Below are 25,031 nucleotides of genomic sequence, written 5' to 3'. Positions count from 1 at the left end.
AAAGCTAACTTTTAGGTAAAGCGATTTCTTAATTTCATTCTTTTGCTACCATTGAAGAAAAACTTATTCAACCGGAGCAATTCGCCGAAGTTTTATGTGATGACCTGGAGCTACCTTCACCTGCCTTTGTTCCTGCCATTGCCACCTCGATTAAAAACCAATTAGAACAAAATTCAAATCTTCCTCTGGAAGATTATGCAACAGATCAAAGAGTAGTTATCAAAGTATGCATATTCTATTAATAATTATTTATAATGTAATACTTACTAGTATACGGTTATCAAGGATCTTGTTTGTAAGGTTACAAGCCGATATACTGTACATACTTATTCCTGCTGATCACGAATAAATACGTGTATTACAGTTAAATATCAACATTGGAAATGTATCTTTGGTGGACCAGTTCGAATGGGACATATCGAACTCTGATAATACGCCGGAAGAATTCGCATTAAATCTGTGTAAAGACCTTGGATTGGGCGGAGAATTTGTAACCGCTATCGCCTATAGCATTCGGGGGCAGGTAAGATTAATACAGCGTAGCACATGGCAGTATAGTCACAATTTAGATTATTTTGACTATTAATTCCTTCACTTTATGTGAACAATCGGATTAGATCGCTTGGCACATGAAGACTTACGCCTTCAGCGAAACTCAATTACCTCAACTAGAGTACGCTATTCGTCCGGTGACTGAAGTCGATCACTGGTCCCCGGTATTGGAAACACTCACAGATGCTGAGATGGAAAAGAAAATTCGTGATCAGGACAGGAATACTCGGTACATTTGGATATATTAGCTTAATAATTAATCTCAGTGAACAGTATCATGATAAAACGTTCATTCGGTTGTAGTATAGTACCGTTCAGGTTAAAAATTTTAATATATTCATATGCATAACAACTTTTAATAGACGAATGCGTCGGTTGGCACAAAGTGTTCCTCAGTGGCAATGAAGTTATAACACGATATCCAAACTGCTAGTGGAGGTTTCTTGATACCAAAGTTAATTAAAACACCATTTGATAATGTCAAATACTGTGGTGTACACTGGAAGACAACAAATATAGTAATTTATTGTTGAAGGTTACAATATGAAATTTTATGAATTTAGGTTTGCCCTATCGACAGCCGGTTTCTTAAATGAGTTTGTAAATGATGCAGTGTTCAGTAGGGAGATTATGCTATACAGGTCATTATATAGTAAGCAGGTACAGCATTGTACAAATCCGTAGTATTTATTAAACAAACGGAAATTTTTCTTGCTATCTATTACGCTTTTCGTGTTTTGTATTTATTTATATTCGAACAGTTGTAACCAACTTGCGATAATTATTTTGTACCATAAGTTGTTTAAAAGAAAGTCTCACCATGGAAGCCTACAGTTTTATAGTGAAAGATGAATTGGTGGATTTTTGAACAATGTAAAACTCGAATATATACCATTCAATGTGTATAATTGTAATTAGATAATTTTTCCTTTCTCCCTTGTACTTTGATGCTTATGTTGGACGGCTTGTTATGCTTACCATACCTCACATGGGTTTATTTTATGAATCCTTACTAGGGTATTAGTTCAATGTTTTATCGGTATAGTAATTATGTGCCCATAGACAAGTAGTCCGTACTGTAGACGGGCAACGGTTCTTCTGCACGGCACTTTTTTGCTGAATTTTAATAGTTACAAATAGTAGTTACCCGGATACCTGTATATCAGGATATTTAAATTTTTGCTTGAATCGTTGTACGTAAATCTGTATTATTGTACAATAATAGTTGCTACTGTTTTTTAGCTCTACCACAGAATTGTTACATTAATGTCACTATAAACTGTTATTGAGTTTAGATTAGCGTTAAAATTTTATTTCTTCCTAATATGTAAATGTTTACTGTGTAATGAATAAATTATAATATCATTTCGTATCACACATGTAAGTTTACAAATATTAAGTCTGTGTAGGATTAAACAACAAGGAGCAAAATAGAGATTGTTAGCTTTGTCTTACTATGCGGTAGTGCATTGCATCGGAGTTACATGCCACTCCGAACTTTGACGCTATACATTTGTTTTTAAAGTCATTATACTGTACTGTAGTAAGTAAGAATATTGGTAGATTTTTTATCCGTCAAATACTGTAATAGGATATAATAAAATTAGCATAATGTCAAAGTCAAAAATATACAATTTTTACCTAAACAAGGTAGCTACAGGCTACAGATTTCTATAATTAGAAACGATTCATAGGATTTCTGGGAGTTATATGAACATAGCGCTGATCACTACAATCGTAATCTACTACCATCAGATAAACGAATACCTGCGTACAGCGCTGCCGTTTACAACTGGCTAAAGTCACGCTTTTAACTTACTATTTTATCCTTCTGACGACATTAGTACACAAGATACAGACTTCGCGGGTATAATGTCTAATGCTCTGAATATTAGAATATCGACGCAATAAATTAAAAACATGACTTTAGCTAATTTTAAACGACCCTAGACTGTATAGACAAAATAGTAAGTAAGAGATTTTAGCGTGTTGTTAGGTTGCAAATTTATAAAATGCATACAATATACTCATACTCAAGAAAATTTAGATATTTACTTTGAATGGTAAATAAATGAAAATTATGCTGGGATATAACGGCTTATTTAATCATCATTGGATAAGTAGATATGTCCTTAGTCTGGTCTGTACATGTACATTGTAAATGTAACACACTTCATCAAGCTCAATTATGCCACAGTAAAGTTAATGTAACTTACAATGTATACAGTACAATGCTTTGTTAATTGTTAAACAAAATATTACCATAGCTACTAAAACATATGTACAAATAGAGCTGATAATAAGTCGCTTAATAGCTAATTATACTAAAGATTCTGATTGATCAAATAATGAAATATTTTACAACATCAACACTTTGGGCTATTACCATATTTTGTATAAATAAAACTTTTATTCTCTTGCAGCCAAATCAAGATATAGCCCATGTTATTAAAATAATTTTCATTATTTTAAATCAAAACTGTCTCTTACGAGCAGTAGAGATAAAATTTAATAGTACATTCTAGACATTATGAAGCGCTGTTATGAAAACATGCATACAGATCCGAAAGGTAAGATAAAACTGAGAACGTATTATATTATGTGGCAATATACCGATCGATATGTGGTTTACTTTTTAAAGTGTTATTATTTTAGCTGTTACAGTATAACAACGATATGATAATTCGATAAACAATAGCAAAAATTATTAAAAGCTGTCATAGTAAGAGGAACATCGATGCGATAACAAACTTGTTCTTAGACTAAAACGTTAGCATTCAAAGATCCTCGAATAGCCCCTGCACGATCACGAGATTTTCTGCTATCTTCATGAAACCCTTGGATCATTTGAGCTATACTTAGGACCGTTAAGGTTCGAACTACTTCATAATGTTCTTCGCCATGGATATTTTGATGAATATTTAGTGCAAATTGCAACAGTCGATGGCCATAGCTTGTTTCACCATTAAGTAAGTATGAATGGCCAATATCTGTTAACATTGTCGCTACATCAGCGGCATGATTAAATATTTCGTCGTTTGCCAAACCGAGTGCATTCTGGGGTTGAATGGATTGCATTAAGGATAGAGCACGTTCTAGTAAGTCACGACTGCGCTTATGTTCTCCTAAATTGCTACAAACGACACCTAGCGTAGATAGAGTAGTAGCAAGGTTTCGGACATGTTGTGGGTCCGGCATCTTTTTGGTGGGTAACGAATTGTAGATTGATAAAGCTTCTTCCAAAGTTGTTTTGCTATCATCCAATCTATTAAGGGAATTCAGAACTATTCCTAAAAGAGTTAAAGTGTGAGCAGTTTCGTAATGTTTATCTCCATGTATTTTCCTTTTTATAAGTAATGAATTTTTAAACATTTCAACGCTGCGTAAGTCCTCACTTAATACATCTGAATGAATCATAGCTACTATATCTAACAATTCTGAGAAATTCTTTAAATCGACCACCTGTAGATGTCTCATCAGATAAGCGAAATGTGGAAGAAGTAACTTACATGATTTACGATATACAATTTCCGAACGGCGATTTTTCGTGACAGTTATAGCAGATTTACCGATACGACGTAGCAGAGAATACTGTTGTGCTTTGCTATAAGGTGTGTGCAACATGTTCGATGCTGTTACTAATTTATGTATTAAATTAGTTTGATCAGTCACATTACGAAGTTCGTCATAATTAGATGGTTCTAATTTTAAATTGAATTGATCGCATAATCTTCCACGATACCCTTCTAGGCACGCAGTTTCATCAAATTTTTTAATTTGGCCAAACCACGAACTTTTACTTTCAACTCTTTGTTCAGATACATATAGTTTTTCCATTATTGGTATAGTCATTAGAAAATACCATTTTTGCATAACAGAGTGTATTACAGGATGAATAGATACCGTTTTAATGTCGCCATTTAAGTTACATGAGAGTAAAGGACACCGATAAATAGGACTACTGTCATCTTGAATCTCTTTTGGGTTCTTATCTCCGTTATTTGAAGATGGATTTGAGAAATAAGTACGATAAATTTCCTTCCCTTTAGTAATGAAAGTACGAATTACACCAGAGTCGTCTGAGTCTTCATTTTCTGAATTATCTATATTTTCAATACTCGATATTTGTTCTCCTGGTGGGGTAACTTCTAATGACTTAAGGTCACTATTAGTGGTATCTAATTTAGTTGTACGTGACTTAAGCCTAAAGTTCAGAACTTCATTGTCTCTTATGAAAGTTTCTACCATAGCCATTGGAATGGGTCTTCTAGGTTCTAGCGCACCCAAAATATCAAATGTGGAGTGCATCTGTGAATCAGCTTTACCATATTGCTGAAGGCACATACTAGCAACAATTTTATCAGTAAAAGATGCGTTATTTTCGAGCCGATCACTGTTCCAGTGTCGTAAAATATCGGATTTTATCGCTTTAAATTCCTCAATAAAATTGCTGCAGTCATATATACTATCTTGTGCTGTGTTTTCATTTTTGGATTTTATGTAACTGGCAGCAAGAGATATAGCTAAAGGCGAATACAGCAATTCATTCACTAACGTAGCCGCGTTGGCAGAAACTTTATCTTCATTCATTTGATGTAATAAGGACAGTGCCTCCGACTCCGTTAACCTAAAATATAACAATTCACATGAGAACGAAATGTACGCCAAAAATCAAAAAGCTGTATTTTTTTGTGTATCACTACAAGGCTAAATAATTCAAACAACATAATTCCTACTTTTTGTCTACATTCAGAATTCTTGATGCTTTGTAAGTCTGTTCGATAACCTTAGGCGTTAATGCTTCTTCACATGTTATTAAAACGCAACCTTTACCCCAAATATTATCTTGGTCGGGTTGTGGCCACCACGCTTGCTTTATACCACAATCAGACTTTAGATCATCAATAATTAATAACCATCTACCAGCCATTTTTAACTTCTGAGAAACTTCTTCCACAAGAATTTCTATTTGACGCGGAACGGGAAGGTTTGAGAATAAAATACCATTGTCAGATTCTCGTGACCATTCTGAGGGCGTAGATCCCAATTCAATTGCTAATGATCTTATTGATGATAAGTAATCTTCTATACTATTACCAGAAAGAGTTGCTAGAATATAGTAGAGTAATATTACAGACATAAATTTAAATGCAATTTTTATTACATCAGACCATGTTTCGATAGAAACTTATTGAGATACTTTGATTTAAATTGAATCATAGTCATGTCATATTTACCAATAACCGGAGGCTTTATTACTGGAAACCTAAATTTCTTAGAATACTTCTCAGCATAGAATCTAGCAATCTGACTTTTCCCACTTGCTGTTAGGCCAGTTAGAAATATCGTTTTTATATCCTTAAAGAAGAGCGAGCGAAGAAGACTTCCACACTCGCTTTCCAAGTGTGAAATATATTCGTTTCTCTAAATGATTGGACAAATAATATAATAATAGATTTACGTTACTGATGTATGCATGCAAATTCTAGGCATATCTGCTAATCATAAGAACATAAGTATACGAAATTTAAACCACAACTAGTTTTATACGAAATTTTTAAATGCATATATGAACCCTCCATTCTTAAACAGAAATGCTCCAATTCCTGTAAAAGCGTATTTACCTGAGAAGATGCACGTAGCTTACTGTATACGGGTGCTTATATACTGTAGTTTTCAATCTTACACTGCTAATACTCGTACGGTAATATGAGAAGCAACAGGGATGCTCTTTACAATGTACCGTATAGTATAGAATTTTAGCATTATTTGCAGCTTTGACGATTTTTCAGGATTGGTAGATAGCATTTTTTAATTACTAAGTTCTACAAATTGTTGTCGGAGATCAGAAAGGTGAAAGAGACAAAATGCGTATGAATGTCTCGGGGCAATCACTACTTGGACTTCATCATTCCTACTCGTATACTGTAAGGGGGCCTAAGGGCACTGTACATCAACAATACAGCTACTCATCTAGTTCAATTTATAAATATACAATATCTGAGCCAAACGAACAGCGAATCAACAGTATAACTTGATTATGAGCATAATCATGATATGGAATTTAGGAAAGACATGTCTATTATTTCTTGCGTATACAACGTATCATTTGCGAATACTGTACTGTACTCGCAGATAAATTTGCTAAAGCAGTTTATAAACTTTTACGCAAATACCTCGATACAGAAATGATTTGGTGAAGCTGGTAAAATTTGAATTCCTAACTTATTCTTCTTTTTAGCTGGGCCATGATATAAATATTCATATAGAGCTGTAGCTGACATAACCGCAGCTAGAGCCATCAATGATATTTTAACGAAAGGCTCATTGAAAACATTGCGAGCTCTGTCCATGTATTTACTGATCATGCTTTGGCCATTAGTACTTGTATTAACTAGTCGAATTTCTTGACTGAAGAGGATGTTAGGCTTCAGTAAAAGAAAACCTATACGCAATCTAGACGGACGCAAAAATACCATACCAATCTGCCTAGCCATTTTACCAAATCTACACTTAGATCTTAGTACTCGTATATCACAAAAATTGCATGGCGAGTTTTAGTTAGATTCGAGAATCGATAAGCGCTTGAACGTACTGTACTGTACTGTACCGTACTTGAGCGAGCACAATTCTGCTGCTGTACAGTACTGTACAGTACAGTACAGTACAGTTCAGTACAGTACAATACTGTAAAGAAAAGTCTTACTGTACTGTACTGTAGGCTCCGTTTTAGTGATTCCATACTGTAGGAGTTCTCAAGAAATCCCTGCTTGCGTACAGTACCGTACTGTACTCTACCGTATACAGTACAGTACTATAGCTTCGTTGGTTTCGAATCGAACCCAACTAGAGGAACTAAAAATTATTAAGAAGATGACAGAATACTTAACATGGCGAGCGAAGATCTAGAATTTAATCCGTTTTATCAGGCGCTACAGGTGCAATATATCTATAAGATCAACGAATAACATATTATACTAGGTGATATTACAGTCTGTTGTACAGTACTTGTCTTGTACTGTACGGCCGGTATTGAGAACCCTTTTGGCTTAAAGGCAAAATACAGTATAATATTTCCGTACAGCATAGAGGACTTGCGTCATAGATGAAACCGAGGTTATTGATTATTTCTAACTTGCAATCGTTATTGATCCCTAACTTGCTATGGATCAATTTATGCAGTAATTCTGAAGGTTTCAAATAGGCTTCTACCGTATTATGAGCCTACTTAAGGCAGACTGATGGAGTTTTGATCAAGTTTACTACGGAAGGCGACATTGCTATAAAAAAGTAAAAAACAAGTGAAACACAGTAGATCTACGATTACAGGATTATGCAGAATGTTTAGGAATGAATACAGTATAGTACATTTTACGCCACGTAAATATAAAATAACGTATGCATAAGTTCAACTTGAAACGAGTGCAGTATAGTGAGATGCAGTAGATTACAGCATTTTATGGCCTATGGGACATTTTACCAATGTAAAGTCAGGTACATCTAAAAGTACAATGCACTGGTGATGCTTTACTGTACTGTTACTATCCCTCATAAGTGCATACTGCTGTATAATGTTAGCGGAATGAGAGAGTACTCTCGGACAATGATATGATACTAATGATTGCATAATTTAAGTCACGTCTTACTGCATTCCCGTCTTAATACAGAATCAATTCTTCAATCAACTATCTGCAGCTCAAGAAAAGTGTTTCACCATATGTATACCTTGTAGCAATTCACTCGGCCAAACTACGAAGTTTAGCAAAGCATTTGTTGGTGAGATATACCTTATAAATAGATTATAGTGTTATGTATAGTACTGTAAATGCAAACGTTCACCATTTGACGAGATATAACTACTGTACCCAGGTTAAGCAATATTTTTGTTTATTTAATATTATTTCTTCTTAATTATTAAAACCAGTTGATCCTACTTACTATACTGTTACTAGCTGAGCATTGTAGCCAATACTAAATGTAATGTCACCGTGGACCTAGTATATAAATTTTGTACGTCGAAAATAATCACAACTTACTTATACAAAAATTAGATAACTATTCATTCTTTTCTAAGTAAACTTATAAATTAAGCGTAAAATATATCAATAGCAGTTGACATAGCTGGTTTCCAGTGCATCTTCCCCTGTCATACGCTATGATATTTTGTAGTATATTGTGTAATCGATGTATTGAAAGATTATATCCGTTAATTATACCAATTATATATTATAGTACTAGTTCAGTAGTGTTATACTATACGTTGTAAAAATAGCATTAAATATAGCCTAAAACAATATGTTCACCTTAATCTTCAACAGATACTTAGCGCTATCTATACATGTATACGAGTATTTCAAAATTTTTCTATAAAAATCGGGTCTCGAATGTACCTTACTTACTGTATATGGAATAGCCTAGCTTTATTTCATTACGAAATATTTTATACGATATGATTACTCGAAAGTTTCTATACTATGTTTACCACAGTAAAAATTCTACTATTTTACAATTATAGATCTACATATTTTAAAACCCTCTCCTTACGTGCAAGGGTAAGTATAAATAGAGCATTAAAGATTCTACTTGGTTTACGTAGATTTACGTATAACAAATACTATTAACTTATCCGAGATTCAGCGTATTTTTTAATTCTTTTTCAATTTAATACGATAGGCAATATTATGCTACGGACGGATCTAACAAGATTATATTTAATATAAAATTAAACACGATCCAGGTTATATCTGGTTTTCAGAAAGGTTTCGAGACACAGATTATTGGTGAAGAACTAGGGTACAATAAGGTAAAATTACCGAATCGTTCTCTTCAAGTATTTTCAAATTTTATTAGTTCTTGCTGGTAGTCTGTAAATGCATATCTCTGATTATTTTATCATTGAATATTACTGTACCGTAGAAATTTGAGCAATATCGATTCCTGCTGATCGAACAGCCACTTGATCCGAACTTTAAGGTAGTACAAGTATTAAGAGAGTAAATAATCTATTCAAAAAAGCTGTATTAATGAAATCCTTTACGCACATTAGCAATGCGAAAACGCATTTTTGATTTAATTGTTTAATTATACTGTAGATATCTTCAAGCAATGGTGATCAAGATTCAATATTAGATAAATTAAAGCCTGTTGAAACGCTGAAAGAGTTAGTCAAAATAAATTATTCTATCTATCTACTAGCCTTACTAAAGCATTTCACTTATGTCTGTCGATTTGTAGATGCTATGATTTTTTATTCGAATTTTCTGAGCATAAAGAGGTAAAATAAAGTACTCTTTAATTATTTTTCTACGAAAAATAGGCAATAATATACGTTTTATTCCATAGGCAATGCTGGAGCTTGATAAAGGTATTTATACATTTCTTACAAGCTATGTAGTGGTTGTTGGCTACTTGGACCATGCGGCCAAAAAATTGAGATCTCTAGCTGAAAATTGCGAAAAGGTTTAGCAAACTGATTGCATTTAGGGAGAAAGTAAATATATGCAAGTAATAACAGCTTCTTCCTTTGTCTCACTATGTCAGCAAATTCTTGAAAGAAATCATCAACTAGCTATAGATAGAAGATTAAATGATAAACTTAGGATATCACTTGAAAGGTTATTTATTATAAACTTAAAAGTTATTAAACTTTAATGTGTAGAACAATAAATACTTGTATTAGCAATATCGTAGTTATTTATGATTAGGAAATCTAATAGTTTAATTCTGAATTTCTCAGCTACATTTTAAATCAAGTGCACGACCAACTATTTAAAGTTGTCAGTAAGGCTTGCAAAAATGAATGTGCCCAAGTAATTAAAAAATGTGAAGGCAACCCGAATATTGATGGCAAAGCTTTGAGACTAGATCCTAAATTCTGTTGCCCACTTAACTCAGCGGTATGCTACCTCCGTATTAGCTGATATTTTAACATGTGTTAGTAAATGAAAATTAATAATGTCAACACTGTTAAAATGTTTCCAGATCAAGGCCATAAGACATCTGGATACCTGCAGTACTCCCTTACAAAAGTCTGGCTGCTTAAAGAAAATTATTGTAAGAGTTTCGTAGACGGGCATAGCTTATATATGAGCTGAACTAAGATACTAAGAATAAAATAAATCTTAGTAAACTTGTTATAATTAGGATACAGTTATAGCTGACGTAAATGCACATCGTCGTGTAAAGGATGACGGATTACTTGGTAAGAAGTAGTGATATCAGCTGATGCTGTAATCTAGTTACATGTTTTAAAATTTCGGTATCAGATATCATCTGATTTACATATAATTACTTTGTAGCTCTTAAAATTTTATTTTTTTAATGGACTCACAATTTTTATTATTATTAGTCTTTCGCGAAGGGCAACATAAGGAAGGAGTAACAGTAACATCAGATGAACTTATTTCGCTATTGGTATTTGCGTAAAACAAAGAGTTACTTGTAATTCTTACTGCCAGAATTTCCCTTATTCTTTTTATCTTGATATCTAGGTTGTCGTGATTATCCGCTCCTCGTATGGTAAGATTGGATACTTTCACCTTATCTTTATATTAATTAAAAAAAAACGTATATTTTATTGTACTATTCAATTTATTATAGAGAGTCTACCAAGTCATATAAAGTTCATTGAAACTTTTCATTGGACAGAATTTCCAAATTCTGAAAATAAGTATGAGAAATATACGTTTCTTAGGGAAGAGTTGTCGTTCTATAAGGATAAACTCTACTCTTTCTTGCTTTTTATATAGTTACAGTGTTGTCACATTTAAAGCCGCTTTGAGATTTATCCTTAGTGAAACTTTCGATCAAACGATAAGACCATCACTGGAACCAGTATCCTTAGAACGTTAAGTTAATCATTCGTCGATTACCGGACTATCTATGTTCATTTTTTATTCTGTATTGTATAAATAAAGTTCTAATAGTAATTGATACTTTCTTCCGATTCTTTAAATTCGTTTAAATTATGAGATTTTAATATATCTTTAGTGCGAATTTTCCATTTTACTTGTTAAATTACATTTAACTAAATTCTGACAACGCTAGAGCTTCACATCCGGGAACTTCTGATATGTTAACTTTATATTTGATATGTCATGTACATTTTCTTATTCAAGCGATGTTTCTACTGTTTATCATATGAGGCGTTTGACTATATTTTACAAAACTATCTAATTCTCTTCAAGAGTAGCAATACCGTAACTGTATTCCTTTTCCTTCTCCCCTGCGGGAATTATTTCTTATTGATTAGGAGGAGGAACCGAAAATTTTTTGGCAAGATCTAAATTTCAATTTTACCTCTAAATGACGCTCTAATTAATCTTAGTACTTCTAGTAAATATGTATTAATAAACAATTTTATTAATAAGGGGAATTGGATTTTAGATTTTAGATTTATTATGTACTCATACGTATTCCTTAATAGTTACGCGATTTGTAATTTAAAAGAATTAAAAGAAGAAACATAGCTGATAATATTTTATATATTGTGCCTTTATGTTACCACCTGTCATGCTTGTACAGTACTACGTGTGTAATGTATACAGTAATACAGTAAACACTGCTTATATACTGTGTACATGTTCAGTATTTACCTCGTAAGTTTGAAAAGTGAGCTACTTTGCAAGAATAAAGTCGAACATAAATTTTTATGTCCATTGACTCTTTAACAAGGCTTGATTGCCATCATGAGATTTACAAGTATTCTACAGCATATGACAGCTTACATACAAGAAAATACGAGTAGATGCTGTTTCTCCATTGTAAGTATTTAAAAATACCCTTAAGGGTGTGATGCATCGTTCATCTTAAAGCCCTTAGCCTAATATCCATAGATACGGTATCTCAGTCTGTAATGATACCTATTGTATACTACGCTATATTTATTGAATTGTACGTTTAATACGATGGATTACTATATACAGGATTAATCGGTTATGGTACATTTAAGATTGCTATTGTGTGTTTGCGTTAATTCGACATTACCTTAATTTAGTATGTTACAAATTTGCTATTGTCACAGGTTACATAATAATAATCGTGATGATTATATTTTATTATTTATAGTATTCTAAAAATTTGTTTTTCTACACTTGTTAATTCTACGTGTTAATTGTAGATTGTACTGCCCACACTAATGAATTAAGTATTAAACAAACTTGCAATTATATTGCGTTGTAAATGTAAACGGTCACGTATATAAGCCGCCGTTTTTTTTAATACAATAAAGAGAGTAGGAGCTAGTAGTTAGTTTTACAATAACTTTAACTACGCGTTCAATTTCTTGTCTCCATGCTAATTGAGAATAATACGAACCTTCAATACGGTTGTTAGTATCAGCTCTAGATAGTAATACACAACAATACTAAGGAGTAAAGTAAATTATAAAAGTATTGATCGCTAATAACTTGAGTAAGTACAGTAGGTTCGTTTGCATGTGTACAGTACTCGTATTTTATTTGCTACGCGCATATGTTATTATATACTGTACAGCGTACAGCATGTCATATATATGCACTATACAATGTACATTGTACAGTAATAGCGAACCATGGACTTCTAGATCTAGAAGTCTAAAGACCAAACTAATGTATGAAATAACTAATAGCTCCATAGCTCAGTGCAACAGGGATAATGAAAGAAAAGTGGCAGCAGTGCAAAGAGCAACATGCGTATTATTATTGTTCGGTGTTCAGAACTGTACGCTGAGTGGTACTCTACTGCTAGTACATTATTGCATACTGTACACTGTACAGTCTGACACAAGGCTCCAGTCTCCAGGATAACGATAGTAGTACAGTAATTAAAAATAACGTAACAAAATACTACAATCGTTATTAATAAATCTCATTGTGTGAGTAAGGCACTCGAATGTGTACCGAGTAGGGATTGCACCATTGCAAAAACTTTTTACCCTAATATACTGTATAGAGGAATGGCGATAATGCTTCGTTGTTACTTTTCTCCGGTTGGCAGACGGTGCCTAACAAACTTTGCTTTGACTCATTGCAGGCAGTATAGTGCTATGCAGATCGATCGTAATGTGTTGTCGTCCGGTTGGATTCGTCGATCAAAATATTTATATTCTTATTATGCTTGTAACTCTTTCACACTAGTAACGTCTATGAAAGATGCAATACAGATAAGATGCAGCAATGTACAAGTCCTATCCAGACTATATTCTGATCAACAATCTTCACCTGATTCAAAACGGAAGAAATTTCTCTCAGGTCAGGGATCATATGCAGTACGAATACTGTATCCTCTTGTAATATAGTAGTAGCTGTGCAGTGGGCACCCTACCGCACATAGGATATTGTTGCATAAACGTACTTAAACGAACACACGTTTACCAAAATTAATTCTAGTTGGTTGCTTTAGCAGACTTTCACGCAATAGTTTACATTTAATGGTTAATATTGGTACGGGTAATCCGATTAGCTTAGTTAAGGGATTGGCTTATTGCAGAGATTTGATCTACGCGGCATGAAGCATTTCTTCTACCAAACATTCTAGTAACGTTAACGTCACTACTTTCATAGTGGAACAGGTAGATATCGCAAGACTTGTTAAGAAAAATTTACGGAAGAAAGAAAAACGAGACGAAGAATTAATAAAAAAGCAATTAAGTATTTTAGAGATTGCATTCTCAGTAGCTGATGGTGAGATTGGTGCAACTTACCTTGACCAGGACGCCATAAAAGGTAGGATATCCGCGTATAAGTTCATTGTAAAACTGGATTTACCAGTTTCTTACGAAGCTTCAAAATTCACAATATCGTAGCAATTAACCGATACGTCGCATGCATTGTATACAGTCAGTCCGGAAGAGTTGGTAGAGCTTGCAATTTTAACCTACGAAACAGAAACTGAAGGTTAATATTAGTATCAAAATTCGAATTTTAACAATATTTCTCGACATAAGAGCTTTCTATTTCAGTCGGAGAAGAGTCTATCAAGGTTGCTGCTCAACTCCTTCGATCAGCTGCAATGAGGGGTAACATTCAAGCGAAATATAGCTATGCTCAGTTATTGAGAACAGGTAATTTATATATGTTAGACACTTCGAACTATTTTATTTCAACACTGTACGCATTGTTTTACCTTATTTTATGTTGAAGGACAAGGTATTGCTGCAGATTTACCAGAAGCAGCTGCAATGATGACTGAACTATCTTCAAAGGGTCATCCATATGCACAGGTTTTTATCTTTAAATCTAGATTCTATGGTGTAACTCAAACATCTCTAAATATTTATCATCCCAACCAAAATAGGATTTCTGAATCTGATTTACATTAAATTAATGCCATTACCTGGCACAATTAGTCTATATACTATAGATCAGTACAGCTCGTATATCCGGTAATTACATGCAGTAAAACTTCCTTGGAAACAGTACCTCAAACTATAGATCACAACGCACTTCAAGGTTGATTCTTGGACGCTAATTAATACATCAATATTACGTTTTTATCATTTAGTATGCGCTTGCAGGAATGTATCTCAAGGGTAACGGTGTAAAGCAAGACTATGACATTGCTCATGATTTATATAATGTATGGAAAAAAACTAAATTTGATGCTTAATTTGTACATACAAGGCTATACGTATATTATCATTAAATTCTAGAATTACCTTTAGACTAGTAAAATGAATGGAATCGCAGCAGCAGGCACAATGCTCGGTAAGCATATAATACCTTCATTCATAACTGATGTGAACAACTATTTACTCTATTTTCAGTTTCGAAATCTACTATACCATTGTCATATAATTTCAAAATTTTACTCTTGATCTGATCGTTACCTGTATTGAACGGAAAAGGTCACATATACCGACAGGGCCTGGGTGTAGATCAGGATCTACCGAAATCTATCAGTTATTATAAGGAAGCAGCGCAGAGACATGATGTTGATGCCCACATATCATTAGCTTATTGTTATTCACATGGATTAGGAGTAGATCAATCTCACGAACATGCATTCAAACACTATGAAATTGCAGCTTCACAAGGTACTTGCTAATAACTGTAATGTTACTTCGGATCCGAATCTTTAACCAATTTGGATACTCTAGTACTACTCTAATGTGCTATATCCTTGTGATACAATTCTTTAATATATTCTGTCTTAGGAAACGTCATGGCACTATATAATGTTGGAACTCACTATTTTTCTGGAAATGGTGTCACAGCAGACTTCAAAATGGCTGCCGAATATTTTACTGCAGCAGCAGAGCAGGGCTTTCCATATGCACAGGTGTTAGGCACTTAACACTTTTGCACTTTTGCACTGAACGTGATAGTGATATATTGACGTAATACAGCTTCTCGTAAATTTATTGTTCTATATGAATTCAAGGAATATTGTTTAAATATAGAATTCGTATATGAAAGTGCATAAAGATTTAACAGTTAAGGCTATAGGCCATGTAATATTTTTACAAATAGATGAATAATATAGTGCTTGATATCAACTCTAACAAATGTTTACTAAGTAATTCATTATTGAAATTAGGTTAATCTGGCCAATATGTACTATAATGGCATCGGTGTAAATAAGGACATCAGAAAAGCAAAGGAATGGTATGGCAAAGCTGCAACTAGGAATGACAATGCTAGGCAACTATACGAACAAGTCTGTAATGAAATCGATAATCAAGATAATCAGTAATCCGAGAAGGATCAACTTTACATCCAATGAGATGATGTACATAACATTAAATCAGCCATCTTATCATTATTTACTTTGTCAAGTATTAAATTTGTTACTTTTTCAGACGTAGTGAAATTATCAGTTGAAGCTGTTTGATTTAATGGATGGCAGTCTTTCTACTCATAGCGTAAACTAAAGCTGATAAAACACTTTCATCTTTATTGCCCCCTTACATATTTATAAAGATCAAAATAAAAAATTAATAATAAAATTTTAGAAAATTGTTAATGGTCAGATATGTATACCTTCGCAAATTTAAAATTATTACGCTGTATACGGTAAAAATGCTTCCTATAAAGTCAGCTAAGAAATTATAGGAAACATAAAAATTTTTTCAATTTAGAATACAACGTTATAGCTAATATATTTGATTATTCTGAAAGTATATTTTAGGTAACATATAAGCAATGGGTAGTTAATTGTAAGCTTGTCATTAATTTGCAAGAGAATGTAGCATATCATGAAAAACATCTGCAGTTGATACCTAAGTATTTGATACGGAGTTCCAATTTCCTCTCGGATACTATTATAAAGCCCTCATAAAAATATACGTACACGCCGAAAACTACACCATTCACGTTAAGTTGTTAATGTAATTTTTGGGGCTCGTTTTTGAAAATATCAATTAATAAAATACTTACGCAACTAGGATTTGCTCTATTAATAACTTTAACGTGACGTATATGCAATTCTATAAAATCAAACGCTAGTCTTACTATTTATTTAAATTGTATTCGCATCGATATGTGAATTCTTTGCTTCAGTATTTAAGCTGTAAACATTAAAATTTATTGACTATATACAGGTACATTTATCGTATTCATTTTATGAGATTGAGAAAATTTATGCATTATTACACACATGACGCTATATAATCTATGTTCAACTTTTGATCTGGAGTTATAAAATTACAATAATTATACGTAACACGCTGAAGGTTTAACTTATAACAAGATTGCCGTTATTCTAATTAATATTAAAGAAGGAAAATTTAGATATTTCGATATCGTTGAGGTATCGTTGAAATAACTTTGCATTAATATTTCTTGATTCGATTACCATATCTAACTAAAGAACGTGGAGACTTAAACTCAGACGCCTGATACAATCTAAAATTACTTATTTAACATTTAGCTATCTTTTAATGATCTTCATATCCTAATACATATTATAGGAAATAAAATGAATCTTCCAAGAACATAGCATTTAATCGAGTTTACATATTCTTGTGTCTGTTCGTATACAGTAATTTTGCATAGCTAAACTAACTTCGAAGTAAGAGGGCAAATTAATATGCTAATCTAATGAATAAGTCTGTAAATTATAATCTTTCCTTTGCCTTATGGCAGAAAAAGTGATTCCTATTTGATAAACTGCAAGAAAAGAGCGAAATTATGTTCATAAATCTGTCATTAAAGTTTAAAAGCATAGATTATTATCTTACCGCTAGGCAATAAGCATAAGGCCGAACATAGGAAGAAAACCAGGCTTTTAGTGTCTGCTCAAGTAAATAAATAAAAACTAGATTCAAAACAATTTCAATTAATCTCTTTTATGGTATAATAGATAACGTAGTGTTTGCTCACCACTACTGTGATTGATTATTAATATAACTCCGGTCATCAAGAAACCTACAAGTAACATAAGCACGCTTAAAATGTTAAAAAAATAAATCTAAACAGATTACCGTACTAACTGTGTTGAACTTACACTGTAACACAGGTCTTTATCATTAATGTGTAATAACTAAAGTATTCGTACGTTATTGCCATAGTAATCATATGAGTAGTGTGATACCATACAATCAACTATTATGATTTTCATAGCTAAGTCGAAGAATAGTTCGCACTTTCGCTTTTATGAATATATTATATGATCTTTACGTAGGTGATAAGGTGACTTACTAAATCCAGCCAATAGCAATACGCCCGCTAAAGCGATCGACCGCCACTGCTTCCTTATGTAAGGATGCTTAAAAAGATTACTGATAATTTAGAAATATTGAAAATGTTAATCAATGTTCGTATATAAATATACATATTTGTATAAAAATAAACGAAGTTCTCGAAAAGATAGTCTGACGATTTAAATAAAGATTCTTAAAAAGAAGAACGAAGAGATCATATGTAAGAAGACTTAAAGCTGATAGCAGATTCGACACATTCCGTTTACCTGAAGCTGTTTTGATCGACTTCTAGCTCGTCAGATCTAAAGTATTTAATCAAGAAGTGTGCAAAGATCGATTACACGCACATAGATTATTAGACTATACCGATTCGCTACTGTATAGGCATATAACCACCAAAAATTTATGGATGCGTGGTGTGTATTCAATTACCGACATAAATTATTTCCGATCTGCAGTATTGTAGCAAAACAGTTACTTATTTGATGAGCAACTATGATGATTCAATACTCAGCCTTGCTACTAAAATATCAAAGAATCCTACAGTAACATATCATATATTGTATGAATTGATTAGTTTTGGGTAGAGTAATACATTATACATCGTATGTGCTTATATGTATAAAAAGAAACTTACAGATTAGAATCGGAATGTTTTAAAGGATCTTCTGGCGATAAATTATCATGACAGTCTTCGTTCCCCTTTACACAATTGCCAATAATATTAGAAACAAAAAATAGCGTAATTTCGATTGAAGTAAGCTAAGTGCGAATCATTTCATATGAAGAGAACTACTTAGTTTGAGATGATTACATTAGATAGCGATTGTTCAATTAAGATTGATGATAACTATTTAATCAATTTCAACTATTTTAGTGCTACTTTCCATTAGACTACAGTTACTTAGTTTTAAAACTGTGCTTCCACCGCACTTAATGCAAATTACTGATTAGTATAGAGCAATTAGAAAGCACCCACTCTCTTTCACCAAAAGTGTACTAAAATTGGGCTGTTCACTATTTTACGTATACTAAACTAACTCTTACTGAAATAATTTAGTATATCCATACATCTGTTGAATTGAAAGAGCAATTTTAACCATCGTAATAATAGTAAAAATTGATATCACCAAATCTAGAAGCTGGTTAACGTTTAAATCGACGAAACTGATTAATAATGTTATAATAAGGGAATACCATCAATGTACTTCTACTAATCGCACCTTAGATTACATTATTCTGGTTTCGCTAGTCATCATTCTTAATTTCAAATATTTTAAGCACAATGCTAAGTTACTAAACTAGCATATCTAGGTTTTCGTAGTTGCTTAGAGTAAATAATCGCATTAACTACTATTGCTATCAATAATACCACGTTCAAAAAGGATATCAATCTTACTTCTAAAATAGCTTTGCGGTCACAGTGAATCAGTGCTAAAGTTGATATTCATCGATTTACCTGAGAAGGTGATTTATTACCATCCTGCATGGCATCGTAGCAATGTATACCATCTGTCTTTTCATAAACACTACTTGCTTCCGTTTTAATTTGAATAGCAGCTAGTTTTATTATACCAACTTGACGCTCACCATCAGCCGCAGAACTTTTAGTTACCGGACTATGAGGTTCATCTTGGTGTTGCTCTGACATAATAACACTACTACTGTACTGAACTATGTCATATGATCTTAATTTTAAAATAAACCTGAAGAAGTTTATTGCTAAGTGGACACTATGATTTATTGTTTAAATTTTTAATAAATGGAGATGGATTTGTTGCTGTAGTACATATGAAGGTATATATATATACATATATTGTACCTACTATCTATTTATAAATCTCCTTTAATCAATTTAATACTGCACTACAACTACATGTACGCGTACGTGTACAGTATTGTAACTTCTAGCGTAGTCCTTAGATAGATCTATCTGTCTTTCTTAGTCAGATCCGTTAGCAGCATTAATGAAAACTAAGTAAAAACGATTCTAAAAATATTTTATCACTTTTTGCTCTATTGTCTATCTGACACCTTATATCATTCTGAATAATTAATTTTCTATATGTAATGGACCAACTTTTACGGTTGCTTGTGTACTGTAGTATCGAATCATAGGTACCGTACCTATTTTATTACTGTAAATCCAACATATGTATTTAGTTGATGATAAATCATATGGTATCTCTACCTATTATAGGATTTATTCTGACGTACAAGGTACTGTATAATATTGTGTATTCTTTGATTGCAAGATATAATAGCTCATATACTACGGTATTGTATTTACTTTATATAGAGAAATATTGCTATTGGCCATTGGAACTAAAATCTTTTCTAATTGTTTTTGCTCGCTGTGGTAGAATACCAGGGCAATTTTAATTTACACTATCATACTAACATTCTTAAACTTCATCACCGGATGCTCAAATAAAGCCAAGTATCTAGAACCAGCAAGATCAAAAATCCATATTGTTTTTAACAATCGAGGCAAATAAATTGTTAGTTAATCGTGCTGTTATAAAATTGAAAGCAAGATAAATATTACATATGTTATATAGTGAGATCTATCCTTTTCATTGTATAATAGGCAGTTAGTATCCTATTAATTCTTAACTAGAGGTGCGTTGTTAAAAGTTTGAGCCATCAGCGATTGCACTCTACGATTTATTTGCTGTGCTTACAGGAAATAAGGTAACGATAATCTCTTGCAGCTTTTGTTAATAGTTAATACTATTATATCCGCAAGAAAAGTGACGTAACTGTAACTGAACACTAACAACTGTGTTCATATGCTTGCATGTAAATTACTACCATTCTACATAACAATTTCAGGAAGGTGATTTGCTATACTAGTTATCGTATTATCAGGTTTAGTTACGCGTACTTACCAATATTACCGTCATCATAAATATTATTTTTTGATACGGTACTTTTATAACAATTGAATAATAATTATACGTTTATATAACCTTGTCTAATAAAGCAATTATTTCTCACGAAGGGCTATAGAACAACTTATATGCTTTGGCACTGATGAAATTTAGCAGCTTACAATATAATTATCGCATTGACACGAAATTTTAATCGAATAAAGTATTGTAAACTAATAACTTCAATTGAAATACTAAATTTGACAGATTCATATAATACAAGAAATGACTTATCATTATTCTATCATAAAGTAGTTGCATTTTATAAGCACCAAAAACTTCAATGGAGAAATTTCAGATTGCTTAGTGAGATCTTTAATGCAGCATTTGAAAATAGCTAGTATATCTGAGCAGCTAGCCATTTAGTACAAGAGGCAATTCTTTATCTACTACATTAGATCTTCAGTTAATTATCAATATCGATCTGAGATGAATATGTATGCTATTAATTTATTAATCAAAACGAAATTAGAATAGTGTCCGATGAATAAGCTTACCAAATTCATAGTCAGCGCAATTACGTACCCTTAATTATTGCTTTTACCATTTTGTTATTTAATATTGTTAATACTGCTATAGATGCTGAGCTTTATTAAAAATAAGATATAAACAACGAGTCTAGCTCGTAAATTTTGAGTTATAACATAGTAAGAATAGTGCATGTTGTATACATTTAAAAAGAAGTGACGGATATTTAATTAATTAAATTTGTTTTTGTTTCGGTTATAGCCAAGATAATTGCAATGGCTTGTGACCATCTAATAGACGGGTATTTGCATAAGGAACAATAGATACCGAACTTTCTTTAAGTTTAGAGAATGGTTCCATGAAGTTAGGAAAAACGTATCGATGCAAATGTGTACTGGAGGCATTCAGTTGTTCAATCGTATCTTCTTCTCTATTTATCAATTCTCCATACCAAATTTCATCTTCTGGTACCAAAATATTTTCTCTAATTGGTCGCTTATCCATAGGATATAGCGAATCGCCACTTAAAACAGTCTGTGATATTGGTTGAATACATACAATGTCGATATGATTACTTTTATGTATGCATATTGGTATTAATAACTGTTAGCCTGTAAGCTAAGAATGAGAAATGATGTATTTATTTTATCCAAGAGTCTATTTGCTACTATTTTCTACAGTAAAGAATTCGATTACAACGGTGTGAATAGTAAATAAATCTTTGATAGTATTACTGAAATTCGGTATCTTCTATATCAACACCAGTGCAATAAGATGAATTGCAAATACGTACGAACTTATCAGATATTTATGAAGTTTGTATATGCAGATATACTTACAATAGTGCCGTTCTTGCATTTGATTGGTACCGTCAAATATTGCAAAGTACTATGATTTCTAGGTCGATGATGAGAAAATGACAATAATTCTTGCACGGTTTCAAAGCTGTAAATACACAAACAAGCCAAATAATGAGATTGCTAAGTTTCAAGCTTACGTATTTAGATTCTAAGCAAAATACCGCCAGATTCTGCAATTTCAATGTTAGATACTGTAAGATGATACTACAAAAACTGAGTACAGTATTACGGCATGATTAGCATTAACAATAATACAACAATCTTCACGAGGTAATAAGCTCACACAGGTATTGTAACAGCTATTAGTACTACATTGCTTTATAGGATTGCAAATCTTTCACTTTCAATGCTGCAATTAATATAATGTCTAGAATAAAATCTGTTCATGAGTATATGATAGAAGTAAAAGTTATTTCATTAATATCTGTATAGGACAGTCTAACAATTAGTATTGTTATTATCTTTACGGACCCGTAAGGGTACCGTCATGATTTTAAGGAGTTAATCAGTGACAACTATACACTTACTTAAGCAACCTCGATAGCTCATGAATCTGTGGAGGATACAGAAATAATTCTTTGTTTACATGGTATCGTAGTACTTCCGAAGGTTTACTCCACTAAACCATTTAAAAATATTTTCCAAGAATTCCGAAGAACAATTAATTCGCAGAATTTAAATACCTTTAAAAGAATAATACTATACTTCAGATATCTACTTCTTGTTTTTATAGTAAATGTTTGCATCAAGAGGGTAAATAATCATTTCTAGACTATCTTATACGTACTCGTGACGACACCTTGCTCATCGCGAGACTAACGTTTAGCTAACAAGATTAAGATTAAAATTTCTCGTCTTTTGGAATTTCTAATTACATGTAAACGAGTACATATAAGATTGTCTAGAGATAATTATTTATCCCCTCGATTAATAATATAATTATATATAATCAGCTTAAATTAATCATTTGCTATCTAGTTTTAAATGTTAGATTATAATGTTATTGAAAACTATAGTAACAACATACGAATGATTTCCTGACTTCAGAATCCGAATCATTTATTAGGTCCTTCGTATTTTTTAGGCAGCATAGAAAAAAAGCCGTGTCAAAGCGTTTGGAGTACCCGGCAGGCGTGAACCAGTTACTCCAATCATGTAGCGACCAAATATCAGGCACAGCCTCTAATTCTCTACCGAGAGTTATAGTCAAAAATTCCTGCATTACAAATATGACTTCATAATTGTAAATTCATCGTTATGGATGCTTTCTCTATATCATCGTACTGCAGAAACTACTTAGAGATCTGGCGAAATTTTAGATATTATTATTCGATACAATACATACGTATTACAGCAATTTGAGCAAACGTACCTGCATAACCTTAGAAACTGCGATGCATCTTGTCGAATAATCTTTCGCCATTTCTGTAACTCGGATAGTGTCAACGTAATGCAGCTAGCATATTGTGCTGCAGGATTATTTATGAATGCGCCATCTGGATTATTTCTTAATAACAGTAATCCACTTTCTTCGAACGTTTCTCGGATAGCACAAATACGAAATCCAATGTCGGAAGGCAAAATTACGTCTTTTATCACTCTAGTGTATATAGGTGGTCGGGGATCGCAGCTTTTCGGTAAACTGTCCAAAATTGATTGCCAGCTAACCTTTTGGGTGTATATGTCCTTCCATTCAGGACTGAAATCGACCTTGTCAGTCCTACCACCAGGAAACACGCCCGCACTCGGCTTTATAAATAAAATAAATTAATAATTAATTAAATTAAAATAAAATCATTAGTAGATATTGATTTTAGATAAGAGCTCTAATCTACAGTAGAGCTATACAAAAAGTATTGTAGGTAGAAACTCTAGTCTGGCCTCTACCCATAAAAAAAACGAAATCTATGATCTAAAGAAAAGTAAAAAATTCGTGACTACTGCAAGATTACGTACTCGTATTTCGCAGTTTATCTACGTGTGTATGGATATGCTATAATGAAATATCGTATGATCGACACAGCGACTGCAAATATCTAAATTACAATCTCGAATTAGTATTCGTACCATGAAAGAACTTTGACTGCTGCGTTGTACCATTAAAACTTTCGGGGCAGACCTCTTAATTACATTACGTGTAATATCCTGAAATTTATTAGTAGCATCGCCATGAGCAACCAGTATCAAAGTTGCAGCCTCGTAGAATAAGCTCTTCTTTCGTGTCATTGAATAATGAATTTGGAGAATTTTTAATAATTAATTAATAATTAATCTTTGCCATACTATAGTATCACCTCTTATAAATACGTCAATAAGAATGTAGTAAATACGTGTTGCTCAGCATATTGACTTTAGAATAATTCGTGATACTGAGATGCTTGCATCATGGCAAAAACTATCTTTTTCCTCGCTGTCTGAACTAGACCTGTCAGAGGTTACAAATTTGAATCAAATCTTTACTGTACACAGTGTACAGTACAGTGTACAGTACGTACACTGTAACAGAAGTACTGTAATCTTACCTCTATGCCTATGATAATAAGGCTCTCAGCACTTGCAGTTGGGCGTTGACAGAGGAGTGCTTCATTGAGAGTCAAA

The 25,031-nt window shown here is 32.7% G+C and overlaps 5 protein-coding genes across 5 annotated transcripts; 2 read left to right on the top strand and 3 right to left on the bottom strand.

The window, feature by feature from the left end:
* Positions 1-3,309: 3,309 nt before the first annotated feature.
* TRIADDRAFT_59079 (uncharacterized protein) lies at positions 3,310-7,049 on the bottom strand (the record flags this gene model as incomplete). The annotated part of the gene is made up of 4 exons (XM_002114969.1): positions 3,310-5,179; positions 5,289-5,661; positions 5,790-5,976; positions 6,729-7,049. 4 exons carry the CDS (start codon positions 7,047-7,049, stop codon positions 3,310-3,312), a joined length of 2,751 nt encoding a protein of 916 aa, XP_002115005.1.
* Positions 7,050-8,018: 969 nt separating this feature from the next.
* Positions 8,019-11,403, top strand: TRIADDRAFT_59078 (uncharacterized protein; the record flags this gene model as incomplete). Its single annotated transcript, XM_002115141.1, has 15 exons — positions 8,019-8,046; positions 8,248-8,328; positions 9,068-9,104; positions 9,226-9,355; positions 9,469-9,525; positions 9,645-9,712; positions 9,787-9,826; positions 9,895-10,011; positions 10,093-10,166; positions 10,289-10,448; positions 10,696-10,753; positions 10,901-10,965; positions 11,043-11,070; positions 11,152-11,221; positions 11,301-11,403. 15 exons carry the CDS (start codon positions 8,019-8,021, stop codon positions 11,401-11,403), a joined length of 1,116 nt encoding a protein of 371 aa, XP_002115177.1.
* Positions 11,404-13,486: 2,083 nt separating this feature from the next.
* Positions 13,487-16,224, top strand: TRIADDRAFT_59077 (uncharacterized protein; the record flags this gene model as incomplete). The annotated part of the gene is made up of 10 exons (XM_002115140.1): positions 13,487-13,781; positions 14,094-14,255; positions 14,370-14,426; positions 14,477-14,593; positions 14,673-14,752; positions 15,034-15,108; positions 15,194-15,236; positions 15,377-15,565; positions 15,686-15,810; positions 16,069-16,224. 10 exons carry the CDS (start codon positions 13,487-13,489, stop codon positions 16,222-16,224), a joined length of 1,299 nt encoding a protein of 432 aa, XP_002115176.1.
* A 1,403-nt stretch (positions 16,225-17,627) lies between these two features.
* TRIADDRAFT_59076 (uncharacterized protein) lies at positions 17,628-19,823 on the bottom strand (the record flags this gene model as incomplete). The annotated part of the gene is made up of 7 exons (XM_002114968.1): positions 17,628-17,672; positions 17,711-17,787; positions 17,853-17,897; positions 18,171-18,250; positions 18,439-18,474; positions 18,810-18,874; positions 19,632-19,823. 7 exons carry the CDS (start codon positions 19,821-19,823, stop codon positions 17,628-17,630), a joined length of 540 nt encoding a protein of 179 aa, XP_002115004.1.
* A 2,005-nt stretch (positions 19,824-21,828) lies between these two features.
* Positions 21,829-24,659, bottom strand: TRIADDRAFT_59075 (uncharacterized protein; the record flags this gene model as incomplete). The annotated part of the gene is made up of 6 exons (XM_002114967.1): positions 21,829-22,107; positions 22,413-22,518; positions 22,961-23,052; positions 23,461-23,623; positions 23,806-24,182; positions 24,501-24,659. The coding sequence occupies 6 exons, from the start codon at positions 24,657-24,659 to the stop codon at positions 21,829-21,831; spliced, it is 1,176 nt and encodes a 391-aa protein (XP_002115003.1).
* Positions 24,660-25,031: the final 372 nt, after the last annotated feature.

This window comes from Trichoplax adhaerens, genomic scaffold, assembly GCF_000150275.1.
Source record: "Trichoplax adhaerens TRIADscaffold_9 genomic scaffold, whole genome shotgun sequence".
Lineage (NCBI taxonomy): Eukaryota > Metazoa > Placozoa > Uniplacotomia > Trichoplacea > Trichoplacidae > Trichoplax > Trichoplax adhaerens.
The sequence above is the reverse complement of the archived record's forward strand: the minus strand, read 5'-3'. Positions and strand labels throughout refer to the sequence as shown.